The 20,075-nt window shown below is 42.9% G+C and overlaps 1 protein-coding gene across 5 annotated transcripts in view; it reads left to right on the forward strand.

Moving 5' to 3' along the window:
• The window catches only part of LOC106608253 (ryanodine receptor 3), a 288,745-nt gene that overhangs the window by 214,743 nt on the left and 53,927 nt on the right, over positions 1 to 20,075 (forward strand). For all 5 annotated transcript variants that reach the window (XR_006770345.1, XM_045721102.1, XM_045721103.1 and 2 more), the window contains 20 exons: positions 932 to 1,013; positions 2,982 to 3,112; positions 3,375 to 3,493; positions 3,929 to 4,127; positions 4,602 to 4,696; positions 5,636 to 5,781; positions 6,124 to 6,211; positions 6,318 to 6,410; positions 6,614 to 6,781; positions 7,194 to 7,253; positions 7,562 to 7,699; positions 8,837 to 8,949; positions 10,108 to 10,204; positions 12,528 to 12,640; positions 15,064 to 15,115; positions 15,360 to 15,419; positions 16,071 to 16,170; positions 16,389 to 16,468; positions 16,611 to 16,687; positions 17,311 to 17,384. Coding sequence is in view for 4 of the 5 variants with exons in the window: in XM_045721102.1 (XP_045577058.1) it covers positions 932 to 1,013; positions 2,982 to 3,112; positions 3,375 to 3,493; positions 3,929 to 4,127; positions 4,602 to 4,696; positions 5,636 to 5,781; positions 6,124 to 6,211; positions 6,318 to 6,410; positions 6,614 to 6,781; positions 7,194 to 7,253; positions 7,562 to 7,699; positions 8,837 to 8,949; positions 10,108 to 10,204; positions 12,528 to 12,640; positions 15,064 to 15,115; positions 15,360 to 15,419; positions 16,071 to 16,170; positions 16,389 to 16,468; positions 16,611 to 16,687; positions 17,311 to 17,384 (2,085 nt within the window). In the remaining variant the exon portion in view is untranslated. The remainder of the gene's footprint in view (positions 1 to 931; positions 1,014 to 2,981; positions 3,113 to 3,374; positions 3,494 to 3,928; positions 4,128 to 4,601; positions 4,697 to 5,635; positions 5,782 to 6,123; positions 6,212 to 6,317; positions 6,411 to 6,613; positions 6,782 to 7,193; positions 7,254 to 7,561; positions 7,700 to 8,836; positions 8,950 to 10,107; positions 10,205 to 12,527; positions 12,641 to 15,063; positions 15,116 to 15,359; positions 15,420 to 16,070; positions 16,171 to 16,388; positions 16,469 to 16,610; positions 16,688 to 17,310; positions 17,385 to 20,075) is intronic.

Genomic DNA, 20,075 nt, shown 5'->3' on the forward strand with positions numbered 1-20,075 from the left:
CATTCCAAACCTCTCCTCTGGGACCCACAGCCATTCCAAACCTCTCCTCTGGGACCCCCAGCCATTCCAAACCTCTCCTCTGGGACCCCCAGCCATTCCAAACCTCTCCTCTGGGACCCCCAGCCGTTCCCAAACCTCTCCTCGGAGACCCCCAGCCGTTCCCAAACCTCTCCTCAGAGACCCCCAGCCATTCCAAACCTCTCCTCTGGGACCCACAGCCATTCCAAACCTCTTCTCTGCGACCCCCAGCCATTCCAAACCTCTTCTCTGCGACCCCCAGCCATTCCAAACCTCTCCTCTGGGACCCACAGCCATTCCAAACCTCTCCTCTGGGACCCCCAGCCATTCCAAACCTCTCCTCGGGGACCCCCAGCCGTTCCAAACCTCTCCTCGGAGACCCCCAGCCGTTCCCAAACCTCTCCTCGGAGACCCCCAACCGTTCCCAAACCTCTCCTCGGAGACCCCCAGCTGTTCCATGTATTTGATCTATTCCAGAACAAGCACACCTGATTCAACTTGTCAACTGATTATCAAGCCCTTGATTAGTTGAATCAGGTCAGCTAGTTCAGGGCTAAAACTAAATTATGAAACATCTGGGGGTCCCGAGGAGAGGTTTAGGAACGGCTGGGGGTCTCCGAAGAGAGATTTGGTATGGCTGGGAGTCCCGGGGAGAGGTTTGGGAACGGCTGGGGGTCTCCGAAGAGAGGTTGCGGGAACTGCTGGGGGTGCCCAGAGGAGAGGTTGCGGGAACGGCTGGTGGTCCCGAGGAGAGGTTTGGAATGGCTGGGGGTCGCAGAGGAGAGGTTTGGAATGGCTGGGGGTTCCGAGGAGAGGTTTGGGAACAGCTGGGGGTCCCGAGGAGAGGTTGCGGGAATGGCTGGGGGTCCTAGTATTGCTAGGAAATCTGACCTGTGTGTGTTGCCTTTTCCAGTGGATGATGTCCAGCTGTCGTGCTATCGCATTGTGACGTGTCTCTACTCATTGGGCACGGGGAAACACATCTTCATGGAGAGGTATGAGGCCTCATCACATCTAAGGAGGTACTGTAGGAGTAGGAGATGGAATGAGAGTGATTAAATCTCTCTGGATAATTGGAGAAGGAGAACATCATCCAACACTGACTAGAAAAATCACAATGTCTGAACTGTGGTGTGCTCTAAATCACGCTTGAGTGCTGTAAGTGAAGGTAAATAATAAAGAAAATAAAAGCCAAAACATGCTGGTTCTACTTTTAGCAATAAAGACACTTTTTTTAATTGAATTCCATTGTCCTCCAAGTCTCTCCTTCAGAGTGCTACGGAACAGCAAAGTACTCATGTCTACTGTAAATGTGTATGTCTGTGTGTATTAATCGCTGTGTGTGTGTTAATGTCTCTGTGTGTATTGTATTGTATTTATTATGGATCCCCATTAGCTGCTGCCAAAGCAGCAGCTACTCTTCCTGGGGATCAGCAAAATTATACCATTTTAAAAACATTACAATACATTCACAGATTTCACAACACACTGTGTGCCCTCAGGCCCCTACTCCACCACTACCACATACCTACAGTACTAAATCCGTGTGTGTGTGTGTGTGTGTGTGTGTGTGTGTGTGTGTGTGTGTGTGTGTGTGTGTGTGTGTGTGTGTGTGTGTGTGTGTGTGTGTGTGTGTGTGTGTGTGTGTGTGTGTGTGTGTGTGTCAATGTTTGTGTTGCTTCACAATCCCCGCTGTTCCATAAGGTGTATTTTTATCTGTTTTTCATATCTTATTTTACTGCTTGCGTCAGTCACTTGATGTGGAATAGAGTTCCATGTAGTCATGGCTCTATGTGGTACTGTGTCTCCCATAGTCTGTTCTGGACTTGGGGACTGTGAAGAGACCTCTTGGCATGGCTTGTGGGGTATGCATGGGTGTCTGAGCTGTGTGCAAGTAGTTTAGACAGACAGCTCGGTGCATTCAACTTGTCAATACCTCTCACAAATAAAAGTAGTGATGAAGTCAATCTCTCCTCCACTTTCAGCCAGGAGAGATTGACATGCATATTATTAATATTAGCTCTCTGTGTACATCCAAGGGCCAGCCCTGTTCTGAGCCAATTGCAATTGTCCTAAGTCCTTTTTTGTGGCACCTGACCACACGACTGAACAGTAGTCAAGGTGTGACAAAACTAGGGCCTGTAGGACCTGCCTTGTTGATAGTGTTGTTAAGAAGGCAGAGCATCGCTTTATTATAGACAGACTTCTCCCCATCTTAGCTACTACTGCATCAATATGTTTTGACCATGACAGTTTACAATCTAGGGTTACTCCAAGCAGTTTAGTCATCTCAATTTCCACATTATTTATTACAAGATTTAGTTTAGGTTTAGGTTTTAGTGAGCGTTTTGTTCCAAATACAAAGCTTTTAGTTTTAGAAATATTTAGGGCTAACTTATTCCTTGCCACCCACTCTGAAACCAACTGCAGCTCTTTGTTGAGTGTTGCAGTCATTTCAGTCGCTGTAGTAGCTGACGTGTATAGTGTTGAGCCATCCGCATACATAGACACTCTGGCTTTACTCCAAGTCAGTGGCATGTCGTTAGTAAAAATTGAAAAAAGCAAGGGGCCTAAACAGCTACCCTGGGGAATTCCTGATTCTAACTGGATTATATTTGAAAGGCTTCCATTAAAGAACACCCTCTGTGTTCTGATAGACAAGTAACTCTTTATCCACATTATAGCAGGGGGTGTAAAGCCATAACACAAGTGTTTCCAGCAGCTGACTATGATCGATAATGTCAAAGCTGCACTGAAGTCTAACAAGACAGCTCCCACAATAATTTTATCATCAATTTCTCTCAGTGTATTAATGTCTCTGTTTGTGTTAATGTCTCTGTGTGTGTTAATGTCTCTGTGTGTGTTAATGTCTCTGTGTGTGTTAATGTCTCTGCGTGTGTTAATGTCTCTGTGTGTGTTAATGTCTCTGTGTGTGTTAATGTCTCTGTGTGTATTCCCTCCAGGCACCTACCAGCCCTAGGAGAGTGTCTGGCCACCCTGGTAGGAGCCATGCCTGTAGCTTTCCTGGAGCCTGATCTCAATGCTCACAACCCCCTGTCTGTCTTCAACACCAAGACACAGCGAGAGAGGGCCAGTAAGTCACTACTTTGCAGTCGCAATACTGAATCATAACACTACCAATTTATCAGGACCAATCTATGCTTGACTACAACCTGTATGCCCTTACATTGACCTCCACTACATCCTTAGTTCTACTGTAAGGGCCATTTTCCTGGACACAGGGCCTAGTCCTAGACCATGCATTTTAGTCCAGGACCAGGCTTCATCAATGTCTGGGAAACCAGCCCTATGTTTATTAACGGTGTATGGCTAACTGTGTGTTGTTCTCTGTGTAGTCTTGAGTATGCCTGACTCTGTGGAGGAGATGTGTTCAGACATGCCTCGTCTGGATCGCCTGCTGAAGGACATCAACGACATCTCAGAGTCTGGAGCACGCTACACAGAGATGCCACAGGTCAGGAGGGCTTGGACTGCTGTTATCACTATATCTGTTTATATTACAAGAGAGCTTTTTTGGACAGTGAACCCTATTTTAAAGCTGGAATCCTCAGCGGTGAAACTGTCGCGTTCGTTTGCGATATTACAACAACAAAGACGTTACTTGTTACAACGAACACAGTTTTCTTCGTCTGACATTGTTGCACGTGCGATAGAACACAGAGAATGTACTACCATTTATTTTCACCACGATGCCGGATGCTCCTCCCCTCTGTTTCAACACAAAGGAACTCATTAAAGCTGGAGCCTTGATTGACTGCAACACCTTGATTAACATCATCTCTGGCACGATGGCATTACGTGGTATAGCTTAATATTCTGATAATGGTGATATTGCTTAATATTGTGGTTAGCGCTTAATATGGTGCCGTCCCATCCCCATTCCCTCCAGGTGATTGAGGTGATCCTGCCCATGTTGTGTAACTACTTGTCCTATTGGTGGGAGAGAGGAACAGAGAACTCTGCTCCACACACAGCCTGCTGCACCACCGTGTGCTCCCACCACCTCAGCATCATCTTGGGGAACATCCTCAAGATCCTCAACAACAACCTGGGCATCGATGATGCTCCCTGGATGAAGAGGATCGCAGGTGGGATGCTGGGTTATTATTACCTCAGGGCTAACGTGGCACAGAGGAGGTTTTGGTGAACAACACTCGTGTTTTGAGGAACCTTGCCTTAGACCTGAAGACTTGCGTTAACTCCCTGAGTCAATGCCTACCCACTGGGCAAACACTGGTAGAATCAACGTTGTTTCCATGTCATTTCAATGTGATTACGTTGAACCAACGTGGAATAGATGTTGAATTGATGTCTGTGCCCAGTGGGTAGGCTTTTGCTCAATGGGCTAATACAGTCTCATTGCATGCAGAAAACCCGAGTTTGAACCGAGTTGGTCATGTTTGGTGGGCATTGTGATGATGGTGAATAATAAACACAAAGCTGTGGTCGTAGCATTGCCAGCCGAACTCTTTTAATCAAAGTGAAATTCAACTTTTTGGGAGTGTAGTGTAACAACTCCTCAGTGAGACAAAATCTGATTGGTTTTATCTGTATCATTGCAGTCTACTCCCAGCCAATCATCTGTAAGGCTGCAGCGGACCTCCTGAAGAGTCACTTCCTGCCCACTCTGGAGAAACTCAGGAAAAAGACAGTCAAGGTGAGATGAGAGGAATTGAAACATATTCTTTGGACTTCTGTCCATTTGTTTGTTTTAATTTTCTATGAATCATGCACAAGAATCAATCACACAACTAGCTTGAATCCCAATGCGAACCTGCCAACTCCTATGTTATTGTTCGGCGTGACAATGACAAGACTTGGCAGTACAGCAAGGCTAGCGCACGGCCATTAAGGAAAACACTTGAGTGATTTCGTAATTCCCTGACCCCAGGGGGCGATAGAGGAGGAGCCGCTGAAGGCTGACATTAAAGGAGACACTCAGGAAGCTGAGCTTCTGTTATTACTATGTTGTAAAGGTGTTAACTATGTTATTATGTGTTATAACTGTGTTATTACTATATTATAACCCCAGGGAGCGATAGAGGAGGAGCCGCTGAAGGCTGACATTAAAGGAGACACTCAGGAAACCGAGCTTCTGTTATTACTATGTTGTAAAGGCGTTAACTATGTTATTATGTGTTATAACTGTGTTATTACTATATTATAACCCCAGGTGGTGGCAGAGGAGGAGCTGCTGAAGGCTGGCATTAAAGGAGACACTCAGGAAGCTGAGCTTCTGTTATTACTATGTTGTAAAGCTGTTAACTATGTTATTATGTGTTATAACTGTGTTATTACTATATTATAACCCCAGGTGGTGGCAGAGGAGGAGCTGCTGCAGGCTGACATTAAAGGAGACACTCAGGAAGCTGAGCTTCTGTTATTACTATGTTGTAAAGGTGTTAACTATGTTATTATGTGTTATAACTGTGTTATTACTATATTATAACCCCAGGTGGTGGCAGAGGAGGAGCTGCTGAAGGCTGACATTAAAGGAGACACTCAGGAAGCTGAGCTTCTGTTATTACTATGTTGTAAAGGTGTTAACTATGTTATTACGTCTTATAACTGTGTTATTACTATATTATAACCCCAGGTGGTAGCAGAGGAGGAGCTGCTGAAGGCTGACATTAAAGGAGACACTCAGGAAGCTGAGCTTCTCATTCTGGATGAGTTTGCTGTCCTCTGTAGAGACCTGTACGCCTTCTACCCAATGCTCATCCGCTATGTGGACAACAACAGGTAGTATAACCCAGCCAGCCTTTCCAACACACACATCTGTTGTTTAGGTTCTGGGAAATCTGCAGGCCTTAAAAAAATGTTCACTGAATTCATTTAGAATGACACCGTGTACTGTACTTGTATGGAATTAGATGTATTTGATTTTTATTTGTCCTTTATTTATTTCAGGAGATCATAGTGAGATAACATGGTTCCAATCTTTCTTATTTGGGATTGCTACCTGCAGATTCTCCAGGGGAGCATATCTTGGGATCTAGGCTACATATCACAACAGATGGTTACTATGGCCACGCCTCTTCTTTAGTCCACTTCTCATGAAAACATCTGTCAAACTCCCACCAGGTCCAGATGGTTGAAGAGGCCTGATGCTCAGTCCAACGAGCTCTTCACCATGGTGGCGGAGATCTTCATTCTGTGGTGCAAATCACACGTAAGACTTTTCACATTAGAATACTACATACAGTATGTTCATTTATTTTCAAGTTCTGTTTGAAGATTCTTCTTGTTTCTTTCCTTCTTTACTGACCCGTCGACAGAACTTCAAAAGGGAAGAGCAGAACTTTGTGGTTCAGAATGAAATCAACAACCTGTCTTTCTTGACTGGGGAACATAAGACCAAGATGTCCAAGGTGAGGCCGGAGCAGGAGTTAGTTTAGCTAGTAGTGAGTAAAGAAAGACATTCGCAGAAGCGCTCTCCCTGTGGTTTTCTGGAAATCCTGGTGGAGGCTTCCAGATATACCTGCTTATTCCCTCACAATTCCAGGAATCTTCCAACCAGGATTTCTGAAAAACCGAGTATTCTCTCTCTCTCTCCCTGTCTGTCTCTCCACAGTCAGGTGGTGACCAGGATAGGAAGCACAAGAAGCGGCGTGGAGAGTTATACTCTGTCCAGACCTCTCTGATCGTAGCCGCACTGAAGAAGATGCTGCCCATCGGACTCAACATGTGCACCCCAGGAGACCAGGAGCTCATCTCACTGGCCAAGATAAGATACAGTCTGGTGAGTTATACTACATTATCCCTCTAACCCTGGAGACCAGGAGCTCATCTCACTGGCCAAGATAAGATACAGTCTAGTGAGTTATACTACATTATCCCTCTAACCCTGGAGACCAGGAGCTCATCTCACTGGCCAAGATAAGATACAGTCTGGTGAGTTATGCTACATTATCCCTCTAACCCTGGAGACCAGGAGCTCATCTCACTGGTCAAGATAAGATACAGTCTGGTGAGTTACAGTACTATCATATTCCTAAAGTCTTCAATGATCATGTGAAGTAGCGTATTGATGTGTGATCACGCTACGTTTGTATTCACAGATATCCAGGCCTATCCCCAGCCATTTTGGAATGTTTTTAACCCACTCTCTCACTGAGAGTAATTTCTCACTCCATCCTGTTTCCCTCCAACAGAAAGACACAGACGATGAGGTGAAGGATCACTTGCGTGAGAACCTACATCTTCAGGACAAGGTAGGCTTGGGAAATGTAAATTGATCTGTTATTCCACACAGTGTGTACTTTGTATCTCCCCTGGTCATTTCTCTGTGGCCCAGGAAAGTGTGGTCTGTAACCTCTGCATTACTCCTTCATGTGTATTCAGCAGACCAGGACACTCAGATGCAGCAGCGCTTGTAGTAAAAAAAAAATTGACGTAGTTTCAGTGACACCAACTGAAAAAAACATATGTTGTTGTTCTTATGTTTAAATAATTTAACATTATAAATGGACAAAGTATAACATGTCTAACGCTGAATGTGTGTGCGCGTGTGTTTTTAAAGTCTGATGACCTGGCAGTGCAGTGGCAGATGAACCTGTATAAGGATGTGGTGGTGGTGGGGAGTGAGGAACATGCAGACCCAGAACAAACTGTGGACAGAATACAAAGCATCTCTGCTGCAGTCTTCCACCTGGAGCAGGTACCCTACAGTCAACAGTTACCATTCTATAAAGTCTGTTGTTTACTACGTGATTACATGATTTTCCCACTGAGACGTATGTCTCTTTTACAAGGGTGCCCTGTTTACAAACACAGCATCAAATACAAAGTACAGAATAAGGATTTAGTAATACAATTATAGCAGTCAAAGTGTGGATTATAACAGTCAAAGTGTGGATTATAACAATCAAATGGTGGATTGCAGACAGATTGTGGAGCTTCATCATGTTTCAATGAAATGTACAGTTGTGTGTCCTTCAGCTAGCTGTTGACATGTGACACTGTTTCTGAGCAAACACCAAATGTGATGAAAACAATAGTGGTCCGGGAACTAAGCATTGAGGAACACCGAAATTTACCTTAGATTCTGTTTGAGGAATTTACATCCACAGAAGAAAATATTTTTGTAAGACGTAATGTTTTAGGACGTAATGTTTTAAGACGTATTGTCCGTAAGACGTAATGTCCGTAAGACGTAATGTTGTGAGACGTAATGTTGTGAGACGTAATGTTGTGAGACGTAATGTTGTGAGACGTAATGTTGTGAGACGTAATGTCTATAAGACGTAATGTTTTAAGACGTAATGTTTTAAGACGTAATGTCCGTAAGACGTAATGTCCGTAAGACGTAATGTTTTAAGACGTAATGTCCGTAAGACGTAATGTTTTAAGACGTAATGTTTTAAGACGTAATGTTTTGAGACATAATGTTTTGAGACATAATGTTTTAAGACGAAATGTTTTGAGACGTAATGTTTTGAGACATAATGTTTTGAGACGTAATGTTTTGAGACGTAATGTTTAAAGACGTAATGTTTTGAGACTTAATGTTTTGAGACTTAATGTTTTGAGACATAATGTCCGTAAGACGTAATGTTTTGAGACGTAATGTTTTGAGACATAATGTTTTAAGACGTAATGTTTTGAGACATAATGTTCGTAGACGTAATGTTTTAAGACGTAATGTCCGTAAGACGTAATGTTTTAAGACGTAATGTTTTGAGACGTAATGTCCATAAGACGTAATGTTTTAAGACGTAATGTTTTGAGAGGTAATGTTTTGAGACATAATGTTTTAAGACGTAATGTCCGTAAGACGTAATGTTTTGACCTCTAGGTGGAGCAGCCTCTGAGGATGAAGAAGTGTGTGTTCCAGAAGCTGCTGTCCAAACAGCGTAAACGTGCCGTGGTGGCCTGCTTCCGCATGGCTCCTCTCTACAACCTCCCCAGGTAAGACAGGCTTCTATCACACTTACATACTACTCATGACAATTAGAGGTACACTGATGGAAAAACTGGAGGCCTAAATTGTCTCTGTCAACTAAATGAGATACGTAAAAGGAATATGAGTTTGAGACTTTGTAACTGTGACAACTATCCCCAGAAAAAAAGTCCTCAGTCGTCATACATGGTGTTATTGTCTCCATCAAATCAAACGTGACGTTCCAGTCCTGTATCTCTGTTATCTCTCGGTAAAGTTGGTGGCATGCTGTAACTAATGTATCCACACTCTATCTCCCTCTCCACATCCCTAACCTTGTCCTTCCTCTTTGTTATTTCTCTCTGTTGCACACCACCTACAACACCTTTTTCCTCAGATACAAAATTAACAATTACTTCCTGAACGGCTATCGGTACGTTTGGCTGGAAAAGGCGTTCGCTGAATCAAATTTTGACCACCTGTTCTCCGTACTAACGGTAATGTGAGACGTCCAGGCTGAATGCTAGCCTGAGTGTCAGTCTGTTGCTGTTCTCTCCTTGTGGAATTGTCATGGCAAACAGACTGGCACCCAGGCTAGGTGAATGCTTCATCTCTCCCCTCTCCATCTTATCCTCCAGACTATGGGCTGACCGAACAGTCAACACCACCTACCTACTGCACCTACCACAACCTACCTCCAGTTTACTGCACTGTTGATTCTGATTGGTCAGCCTCAGCTAACAACCAATCAGTGGTCAATCAATGAGCAATCCAGGAAGCATTTTGCTTGTTTACATAAAGATCATCATTGTCATTATGTCCTAGAATCATGTAATGTTTTGTCTCATGTGATTTGAGAAACATTCTGAATTTTTTTTTTTTAGCTTTATGTATCATTTATTAACTGAAATAATATTTGAATACAGTGTTCAGTGTTTTTAGATATAGTTTTAACCACATCCTCAGCCAGTTTCTGTATGCTAATTAAGCCATCAAGGATGACCAGTCAGAAGAGCCAGCTCCCATATAGACCAATCACCACCCTGGAATGCTCTTCCTTCCTGTTACACCCTCACATCTCTCCCTCCTTACTCCTCCCTCTTCCAAAATCTACTTGGACACACCTTAATCTCATTCTCCCATCTTCCACTCCCCTTCTCCCTCTCCTCTCCTCCCTCCTTCCCTAGGCATCGTTCTATTAATCTCTTCGTGTTGGGCTATGTGAGACTATGGATAGAGACAGAGGAGTACTCCTTTGAGGAGAGGCTAGTGCAGGACCTAGCAGTAAGTACTGGGCATATTGCGGTGGTGTCTGCCACCACCTCAGCCCTAGCCTCAGCCTTGCCCCCTGTGCCCTGTGTTGGCACCGCACCCCTACCAGCCCTCTCCGCCGACTGCCTCTTGAGCACGATGCCCGCCGTCAAACTTCGGGATCGGGATCGCTTCCCGGTCCGCCTGGGTATGGGGACCTCGCCTTGGGCCCCCAGAGGTTCCCGAGGCCCCCGCGCTCTCTCTAGCTTTGTGGCTCGCTACCGGCAGAGCCTTGACAGACATGACAGGCTCAACCTCAGGAGACTCAGTGGCAGCGATGGCTCTGTCTCCGCAGCAAAGCACGTGGCTAGAAAAACAGGCTACGGCATGGGCTATCTCACCACTACTACTACTACTACTGTGGTAAGAGGGGCAGCTAAAGCCCTCATTAGGTGTTAAGTGTTTGATGTCTGACGTCGACCCAACCATTTAGATGTTGTACGGTACGGTCTCTGCTGTAACTGTAAGTCTGTAGTGATTGATGTTGAAGTGATCAAGTGAAGTCTTCGGGTAGCATGCTCGAGCACACCTCAGTCTGGATTCATACAGTATTGTGACAAGTATCAAAAATTCATTGATCTCACTGTAAATATATAGTTGTACAGCTGTAAGGAAGATAGACATATTTATACAGTACTGCATAATGTCATAAAACATGACAAGGGGGAAGAATGTACAAGAGCAGGCAACGATGTAATACCACATCATCATCATCATTGTCCACACACTGCATTTAGTAGTACAGTATCTGTTGGACCATAGTAGTCTGCTGGCCCAGTATCTGTAGATGTCGACGGTGAGTATGACGGGTCTCCTCTTTAACTCCCAGGAATTTCCGATTCAAACTCCCATTAGACAGCTCTGCAAGCTTTATAATGTCAAAATACATTCCTTACTCACCAAATATGGAGTTTTGCTGAGCGACTATCTTCATTTACTCCCGTTACGGCCGGTATGTGCTTCCAAAAAAGGTCTAAATGAAAATGTAAAAGCAACTGGGAAAAAAAGGCCTGTTCGTCACCTCCAATGTAAATCACTTATGACTGTCATACTGTACGGTTCGGAAGTCTACACCAACTCAGTACATTTCAGCTGCCAAATAGGCGCATGTTAGATTACTTGTACAGTTTTATTTAGACATTTCTTGGAAGTACATATTTGGTGAGTAACAAACATATTTTGACATTATACTCATCGTTGACATCTCTAACACACAGATACAGATACAGCTTTTTCAATGATGGGTCTTGATCAGTAGGAAGACAACATTTTGAAACTGAGTGAAAAGGAGAGGAATTCCCTGTACTTAGAACACAGTTATGTTTTCAAAAAGTTTTCCTACGGTGTGCCCTACTGAACAATACTCTGGTCCATTCATTTGACAGTGTCCCTATCCTGTCCTTCTCATGGATACAATCATCAGTAAAATCCTGATCCTGCATCACTACCACCCTTGCAGCCCACATCTGAGCATGCCAGCATGGGTTGTTCCATAAACATGGGTTGTTCCATAAACATGGGTTGTTCCATAAACAGTGTGACTATAATGGGCATGATCATGCATGGCGTGTTAAACAACCCATTAGCCAACCTCTCTGACTCAGAGTTCAGAAACGTTGGACATCGTCCAAAAGGTAATGGCTTGAAGCTATGCTGAATAACTAATGTGATAATGTGATCGATGTTGAGTGGTGAGTAAATAACATGGTTTAACCAGCAGGGTGTAGTCTCTAGTGGGAAGGCCAGGTTCAGAACAGAGCTAACCCCTGTATTTAACCAGCAGGGTGTAGTCTCTAGTGGAAAGGCCAGGTTCAGAACAGAGCTAACCCCTGTATTTAACCAGCAGGGTGTAGTCTCTAGTGGAAAGGCCAGGTTCAGAACAGAGCTAACCCCTGTATTTAACCAGCAGGGTGTAGTCTCTAGTGGAAAGGCCAGGTTCAGAACAGAGCTAACCCCTGTATTTAACCAGCAGGGTGTAGTCTCTAGTGGAAAGGCCAGGTTCAGAACAGAGCTAACCCCTGTATTTAACCAGCAAGGTGTAGTCTCTAGTGGTAAGGCCAGGTTCAGAACAGAGCTAACCCCTGTATTTAACCAGCAGGGTGTAGTCTCTAGTGGAAAGGCCAGGTTCAGAACAGAGCTAACCCCTGTATTTAACCAGCAGGGTGTAGTCTCTAGTGGGAAGGCCAGGTTCAGAACAGAGCTAACCCCTGTATTTAACCAGCAGGGTGTAGTCTCTAGTGGCAAGGCCAGGTTCAGAACAGAGCTAACCCCAGTCTCTTGCGGATTGTCTGTGTAGAAAACCCCAATGAAGATCGTGGAGGAGGAGGAAGAGGAGGAGGTTGAGATTCAGCCAGACCCTCTTCATCAGCTTATCCTTCACTTTAGCCACAACGCCCTCACAGAGAGAAGGTAGGAGGGAATGACCAATCAACCAGTGGTGTAAAAAGTACCCAATACTCATACTTGAGTAAAAGTAAAGATACCTTAGTAGAAAATGACTTAAGTAAAAGTGACAGTGAGCCAGTAAAATACTACTACAGTAAACGTTTTAAAGTATTTGGTTTTAAATATACTTAAGTATCAAAAGTAAATGTAGTTGATTAAATATACTTATGAAAAGTAAAAGTAAAAGTCTGAATAAAATTTAAAATTCCTACAGAATTTTCTTGTTTTTTATTTATTTACGGATAGCCAGGGTCACACTCCAACACTCAGACATCATTTACAAACAGAGCATTTGTGTTTAGTGAGTCCACCAGATCAGTGGCAGTAGGGATGACCAGGGATATTCTCTTGATAAGTGTGCGAATTGGACAATTGTCTGTCCTGCAACAGTAATCATTCAAAATGTAATGTGTACTATTGGGTGTCAGGGAAAATGTATGGAGTAAAAAGTACATCCTTTTCTTTAGGAATGTAGTGAAGTAAAAGTAAAAGTTGTCAAAAATATAAATAGTAAAGTACAGATACACCAAATAACTATTTAAGTAGTACTTTAAAGTACACTGCTCAAAAAAATAAAGGGAACACTTAAACAACACATCCTAGATCTGAATGAAAGAAATAATCTTATTAAATACTTTTTTCTTTACATAGTTGAATGTGCTGACAACAAAATCACACAAAAATAATCAATGGAAATCCAATTTATCAACCCATGGAGGTCTGGATTTGGAGTCACACTCAAAATTAAAGTGGAAAACCACACTACAGGCTGATCCAACTTTGATGTAATGTCCTTAAAACAAGTCAAATTGAGGCTCAGTAGTGTGTGTGGCCTCCACGTGCCTGTATGACCTCCCTACAACGCCTGGGCATGCTCCTGATGAGGTGGCAGATGGTCTCCTGAGGGATCTCCTCCCAGACCTGGACTAAAGCATCCGCCAACTCCTGGACAGTCTGTGGTGCAACGTGGCGTTGGTGGATGGAGCGAGACATGATGTCCCAGATGTGCTCAATTGGATTCAGGTCTGGGGAACGGGCGGGCCAGTCCATAGCATCAATGCCTTCCTCTTGCAGGAACTGCTGACACACTCCAGCCACATGAGGTCTAGCATTGTCTTGCATTAGGAGGAACCCAGGGCCAACCGCACCAGCATATGGTCTCACAAGGGGTCTGAGGATCTCATCTCGGTACCTAATGGCAGTCAGGCTACCTCTGGCGAGCACATGGAGGGCTGTGCAGCCCCCCAAAGAAATGCCACCCCACACCATGACTGACCCACCGCCAAACCGGTCATGCTGGAGGATGTTGCAGGCAGCAGAACGTTCTCCACGGCGTCTCCAGACTCTGTCACGTCTGTCACGTGCTCAGTGTGAACCTGCTTTCATCTGTGAAGAGCACAGGGCGCCAGTGGCGAATTTGCCAATCTTGGTGTTCTCTGGCAAATGCCAAACGTCCTGCACGGTGTTGGGCTGTAAGCACAACCCCCACCTGTGGACGTCGGGCCCTCATACCACCCTCATGGAGTCTGTTTCTGACTGTTTGAGCAGACACATGCACATTTGTGGCCTGCTGGAGGTAATTTTGCAGGGCTCTGGCAGTGCTCATCCTGCTCCTCCTTGCACAAAGGCGGAGGTAGCGGTCCTGCTGCTGGGTTGTTGCCCTCCTACGGCCTCCTCCACGTCTCCTGATGTACTGGCCTGTCTCCTGGTAGCGCCTCCATGCTATGGACACTACGCTGTCAGACACAGCAAACCTTCTTGTCACAGCTCGCATTGATGTGCCATCCTGGATGAGCTGCACTACCTGAGCCACTTGTGTGGGTTGTAGACTCCGCCTCATGCTACCACTAGAGTGAAAGCACCGCCAGCATTCAAAAGTGACCAAAACATCAGCCAGGAAGCATAGGAACTGAGAAGTGGTCTGTGGTCTCCACCTGTAGAACCACTCCTTTATTGGGGGTGTCTTGCTTATTGCCTATAATTTCCACCTGTTGTCTATTCCATTTGCACAACAGCATGTGAAATGTATTGTCAATTAGTGTTGCTTCCTAAGTGGACAGTTTGATTTCACAGAAGTGTGATTGACTTGGAGTTACATTGTGTTGTTTAAGTGTTCCCTTCATTTTTTTGAGCAGTATATTTTAACTTAAGTACTTTACATCACTGCAATCAACCAATGTTTTTTTTATTTAACCTTTTATTTTGACAGTGAGTCAATCAACCAATCACTCAATCGATCAATTAATCAATCAACCTAGTGAACAAGTGTTTTATCAAATCTTACTTAAATACATAAGAATTGTGTGATCTTAACTTATTTGTGTTATTTACTTTACAAACCTGATACAAGTCATGATAATGATTGGATAATATGTTATTCTCTCCAGTTTCTTGGAAGAAGATCCGTTATATATTGCGTATGCAGACATGATGGCAAAGGTACGCAACTGAGAATTTGAGCACACTTTGGCTGCGTTTACATAGGCAGCCCAGTTCTGATCTTTTGCCCAACTATTGGCAAAAGATCTGATCTGATTGGTCAAAAGTTCAATTAGTGACAAAAGATCAGAACTGGGCTGCATGTGTAAACACATACTTTCATAATCCGACTGAAGTAGTGGGTTCATAATCAGTTAATGCACAGTTGTCCTAGCTCTAACATGTTCCTCCTCGATCTCCTCAGAGTTGTGCAGAGGATGAAGAGGAGGAAGAAGAGGAAGAGGGGAAAGAGAAGACATTTGAGGTATCACTAACCCCCAGGCTTAAAGCCTTAGATACTTTTTAATCAAATCTATCTGAACACAGTCTGAACCCAGTCTGAACCTAGTCTGAACCCAGTCTGAATCTGTCTGAACCCAGTATGAACCTAGTCTGAACCCAGTATGAACCTAGTCTGAACCCAGTATGAACCTAGTCTGAACCTGTCTGAACCCAGTCTGAATCTGTCTGAACCCAGTCTGTGCCTTTAGCTTGGATAAATATCTGACTTGTGGATGATGAGACCGAGATGAGACAGGATTTTAATCAACAGCACTGGCTACAACTGATAACATCCCATGTCTATGGTGTCAGCTGACAAAGACTGGCCAATGGTTGAAATGTCATCGTCACTGTGACAGCCATGTTCCAGTCAACTTTTCAGTAGTGTATCTTCTATACATCAGCTTTGTCCTTTTGTATCCAGCAGCTGGAAGACCATTGATGTTGTCACTTTCCTGTGAAATGTGTGAATGTCTCACTAAGATTATGTTTGATTGTGTATTTTAACCCCTCAGGATTATAGATATCGACGTATGAACTATGAGACCGGTTTATAATGAACAGCGACTACAGCAGTTTGGCTTTTATTGCATATGACCATTATATGATCTGCCATTCCCCTTTGGGCCCACAGGAGAAAGAGATGGAGAAACAGAAGATCTTGTACCAGCAGGCCAGGCTCCACGCCCGCGGGGCTGCTGAGATGGTGCTACAGATGATCAGTGCCAGTAAAGGTGAGGATGTTCTTTATCTACAGTACAGGTGTGACTTCAGAGCCTTGTGTACTACACAGCATGTTCACCCCCAGATAAGATTTAATCCAAACTCATGAACCCATACATGCAGTGGAATGATCTCGCAAACCATAATCAAAGTCTCGTTCTAGCCATCTATCTGTGGTTAGCACTGTGCTAACTACTTGGGTGCTCAGTCTACTCCTCTTTGTCCCCAGGTCGACTAGGTCCTATGGTGACCTGCACCCTCAAACTGGGCATCTCCATCCTCAACGGAGGCAACGTGCTGGTCCAGCAGGTTAGATAGACTACATTACATTACCAGAGATGTATTACTGTGTATGTTACACATCATTACCAGAGATGTATTCCATCATCACGTCTTACCAAGAGTTTCTGTGCATGAAAACACACAAGTTTTATTTTCCATTGTTTTGCAGAAAATGCTGGATTATCTGAAAGAGAAAAGAGATGCAGGCTTTTTCAAGAGTTTGTCAGGCCTCATGCAGTCCTGCAGGTAACTGTGACTACGCCACCCAAATAATCCAAAGGGCAGATCTCGTCTGGGAACTGCCTGGGAATGATAATAGACTTTTGATCAATTAAAATATTGTAACTTATTGATAAGCATGTTGATTATGCCCAATGACATGATGACCACTGTTTATGTCATTCTTATTCATTATCCCTAGCGTACTATTTCTCTTTCACAATGTGTCTGTCACGACTTCCGCCGAAGTCGGTCCCTCTCCTTGTTCGGGCGGCGTTCGGCAGTCGACGTCACAGGTCTTCTAGCCATCGCCGATCCACCTTTCATTTTCCAGTTGTTTTTGTCTATATTTTCTACACACCTTGTTTCTTTCCCCAATTACATGTTCATGTATTTAACCCTCTGTTTCCGCCATGTTTTTGTGCGTGATTGTTTCTATGTTCATTCGGTACATTATGGCTGGTATTTCGATGGGTGCTGTTTTCACCCGTGTGTATTGATTACCGTTTATTGTTGGTCAAGTGTATTGTTACCTTGTGCCTTTATTTTGAGTAAAGTATGTTGCTCACTCATTCTGCTCTCCTGCTCCTGACTTCATGCACCAGCTACACCCACCTTCTGACAGAGTCTTATCTCCATACCCTTTACAGTGTCCTGGACTTAAATGCCTTTGAGAGACAGAACAAAGCGGAAGGTCTGGGGATGGTGACAGATGAAGGATCCAGTAAGTATAGAGACATGATGGCCAACTGATGCACTACCCCAAGCTTTAATAAGTAGTTTAACATTTGAGTGTTCAATTGTAGTTTTATTTTTCCCTTTTCCCTTAAGCTGTAGGTTCTAAGAGCTGTCTCGCTCTCTTGGTTGCTGTTTCACACTTGGAGTATCTTTACGCAGAAAACATGTTGAGCTTCTTTTTTCTCCTTTTCTTCTCAGCAATAGGTTCAAGAGCTATCTTTACTCAGAGAATCCCACAGATTTCACTTACTGCTCAGCTAAAAACCAACCTCCTTCCAAATGGCTAATGCTGGAGCATGACATTGTCTTATCTCTCTCTGCCGTGTTTTACATGTTGGTGTCAAATTATCTTCAGAAAGAATGTCCCCTAGCTACAGTAATATACAATTATCTTCAGAAAGAATGCCCCCTAGCTACAGTAATATACAATTATCTTCAGAAAGAATGCCTCCTAGCTACAGTAATATCAAATTATCTTCAGAAAGAATGCCCCCTAGCTACAGTAATATACAATTATCTTCAGAAAGAATGTCCCCTAGCTACAGTAATATACAATTATCTTCAGAAAGAATGCCCCCTAGCTACAGTAATATACAATTATCTTCAGAAAGAATGCCCCCTAGCTACAGTAATATCAAATTATCTTCAGAAAGAATGCCCCCTAGCTACAGTAATATACAATTATCTTCAGAAAGAATGCCCCCTAGCTACAGTAATATACAATTATCTTCAGAAAGAATGTCCCCTAGCTACAGTAATATACAATTATCTTCAGAAAGAATGCCCCTAGCTACAGTAATATACAATTATCTTCAGAAAGAATGCCCCTAGCTACAGTAATATACAATTATCTTCAGAAAGAATGCCTCCTAGCTACAGTAATATCAAATTATCTTCAGAAAGAATGCCCCCTAGCTACAGTAATATACAATTATCTTCAGAAAGAATGTCCCCTAGCTACAGTAATATACAATTATCTTCAGAAAGAATGCCCCCTAGCTACAGTAATATACAATTATCTTCAGAAAGAATGCCCCCTAGCTACAGTAATATACAATTATCTTCAGAAAGAATACCCCTAGTTACAGTAATATCAAATTATCTTCAGAAAGAATGCCCCCTAGCTACAGTAATATGAAATCAAATTATCTTCAGAAAGAATGCCCCCTAGCTACAGTAATATGAAATCAAATTATCTTCAGAAAGAATGTCCCCTAGCTACAGTAATATCAAATTATCTACTGAAAGAATGCCCCCTAGCTACAGTAATGTGAAATCAAATTATCTTCAGAAAGAATGCCCCTAGCTACAGTAATATACAATTATCTTCAGAAAGAATGCCCCTAGCTACAGTAATATCAAATTATCTTCAGAAAGAATGCCCCCTAGTTACAGTAATATCAAATTATCTTCAGAAAGAATGTCCCCTAGCTACAGTAATATGAAATCAAATTATCTTCAGAAAGAATGCCCCCTAGCTACAGTAATATGAAATCAAATTATCTTCAGAAAGAATGTCCCCTAGCTACAGTAATATGAAATTAAATTATCTTCAGAAAGAATGTCCCCTAGCTACAGTAATATCAAATTATCTACTGAAAGAATGCCCCCTAGCTACAGTAATATGAAATCTAATTATCTTCAGAAAGAATGCCCCTAGCTACAGTAATATACAATTATCTTCAGAAAGAATGCCCCTAGCTACAGTAATATGAAATTAAATTATCTTCAGAAAGAATGTCCCCTAGCTACAGTAATATCAAATTATCTACTGAAAGAATTGCCCCTAGCTACAGTAATATGAAATCAAATTATCTTCAGAAAGAATGCCCCTAGCTACAGTAATATACAATTATCTTCAGAAAGAATGCCCCTAGCTACAGTAATATGAAATTAAATTATCTTCAGAAAGAATGTCCCCTAGCTACAGTAATATCAAATTATCTACTAAAAGAATGCCCCCTAGCTACAGTAATATGAAATCAAATTATCTTCAGAAAGAATGCCCCTAGCTACAGTAATATACAATTATCTTCAGAAAGAATGCCCCCTAGCTACAGTAATATACAATTATCTTCAGAAAGAATGCCCCCTAGCTACAGTAATATACAATTATCTTCAGAAAGAATGCCTCCTAGCTACAGTAATATCAACTTATCTTCAGAAAGAATGCCCCCTAGCTACAGTAATATACAATTATCTTCAGAAAGAATGTCCCCTAGCTACAGTAATATACAATTATCTTCAGAAAGAATGCCCCTAGCTACAGTAATATACAATTATCTTCAGAAAGAATGCCCCCTAGCTACAGTAATATACAATTATCTTCAGAAAGAATGCCCCCTAGCTACAGTAATATACAAATTATCTTCAGAAAGAATGCCCCTAGCTACAGTAATATGAAATCAAATTATCTTCAGAAAGAATGTCCCCTAGCTACAGTAATATCAAATTATCTACTGAAAGAATGCCCCCTAGCTACAGTAATGATCAAATTATCTTCAGAAAGAATGCCCCTAGCTACAGTAATATACAATTATCTTCAGAAAGAATGCCCCCTAGCTACAGTAATATCAAATTATCTTCAGAAAGAATGCCCCCTAGCTACAGTAATATACAATTATCTTCAGAAAGAATGCCTCCTAGCTACAGTAATATACAATTATCTTCAGAAAGA

Source organism: Salmo salar, chromosome ssa06 (genome assembly GCF_905237065.1).
Source record: "Salmo salar chromosome ssa06, Ssal_v3.1, whole genome shotgun sequence".
Lineage (NCBI taxonomy): Eukaryota > Metazoa > Chordata > Actinopteri > Salmoniformes > Salmonidae > Salmo > Salmo salar.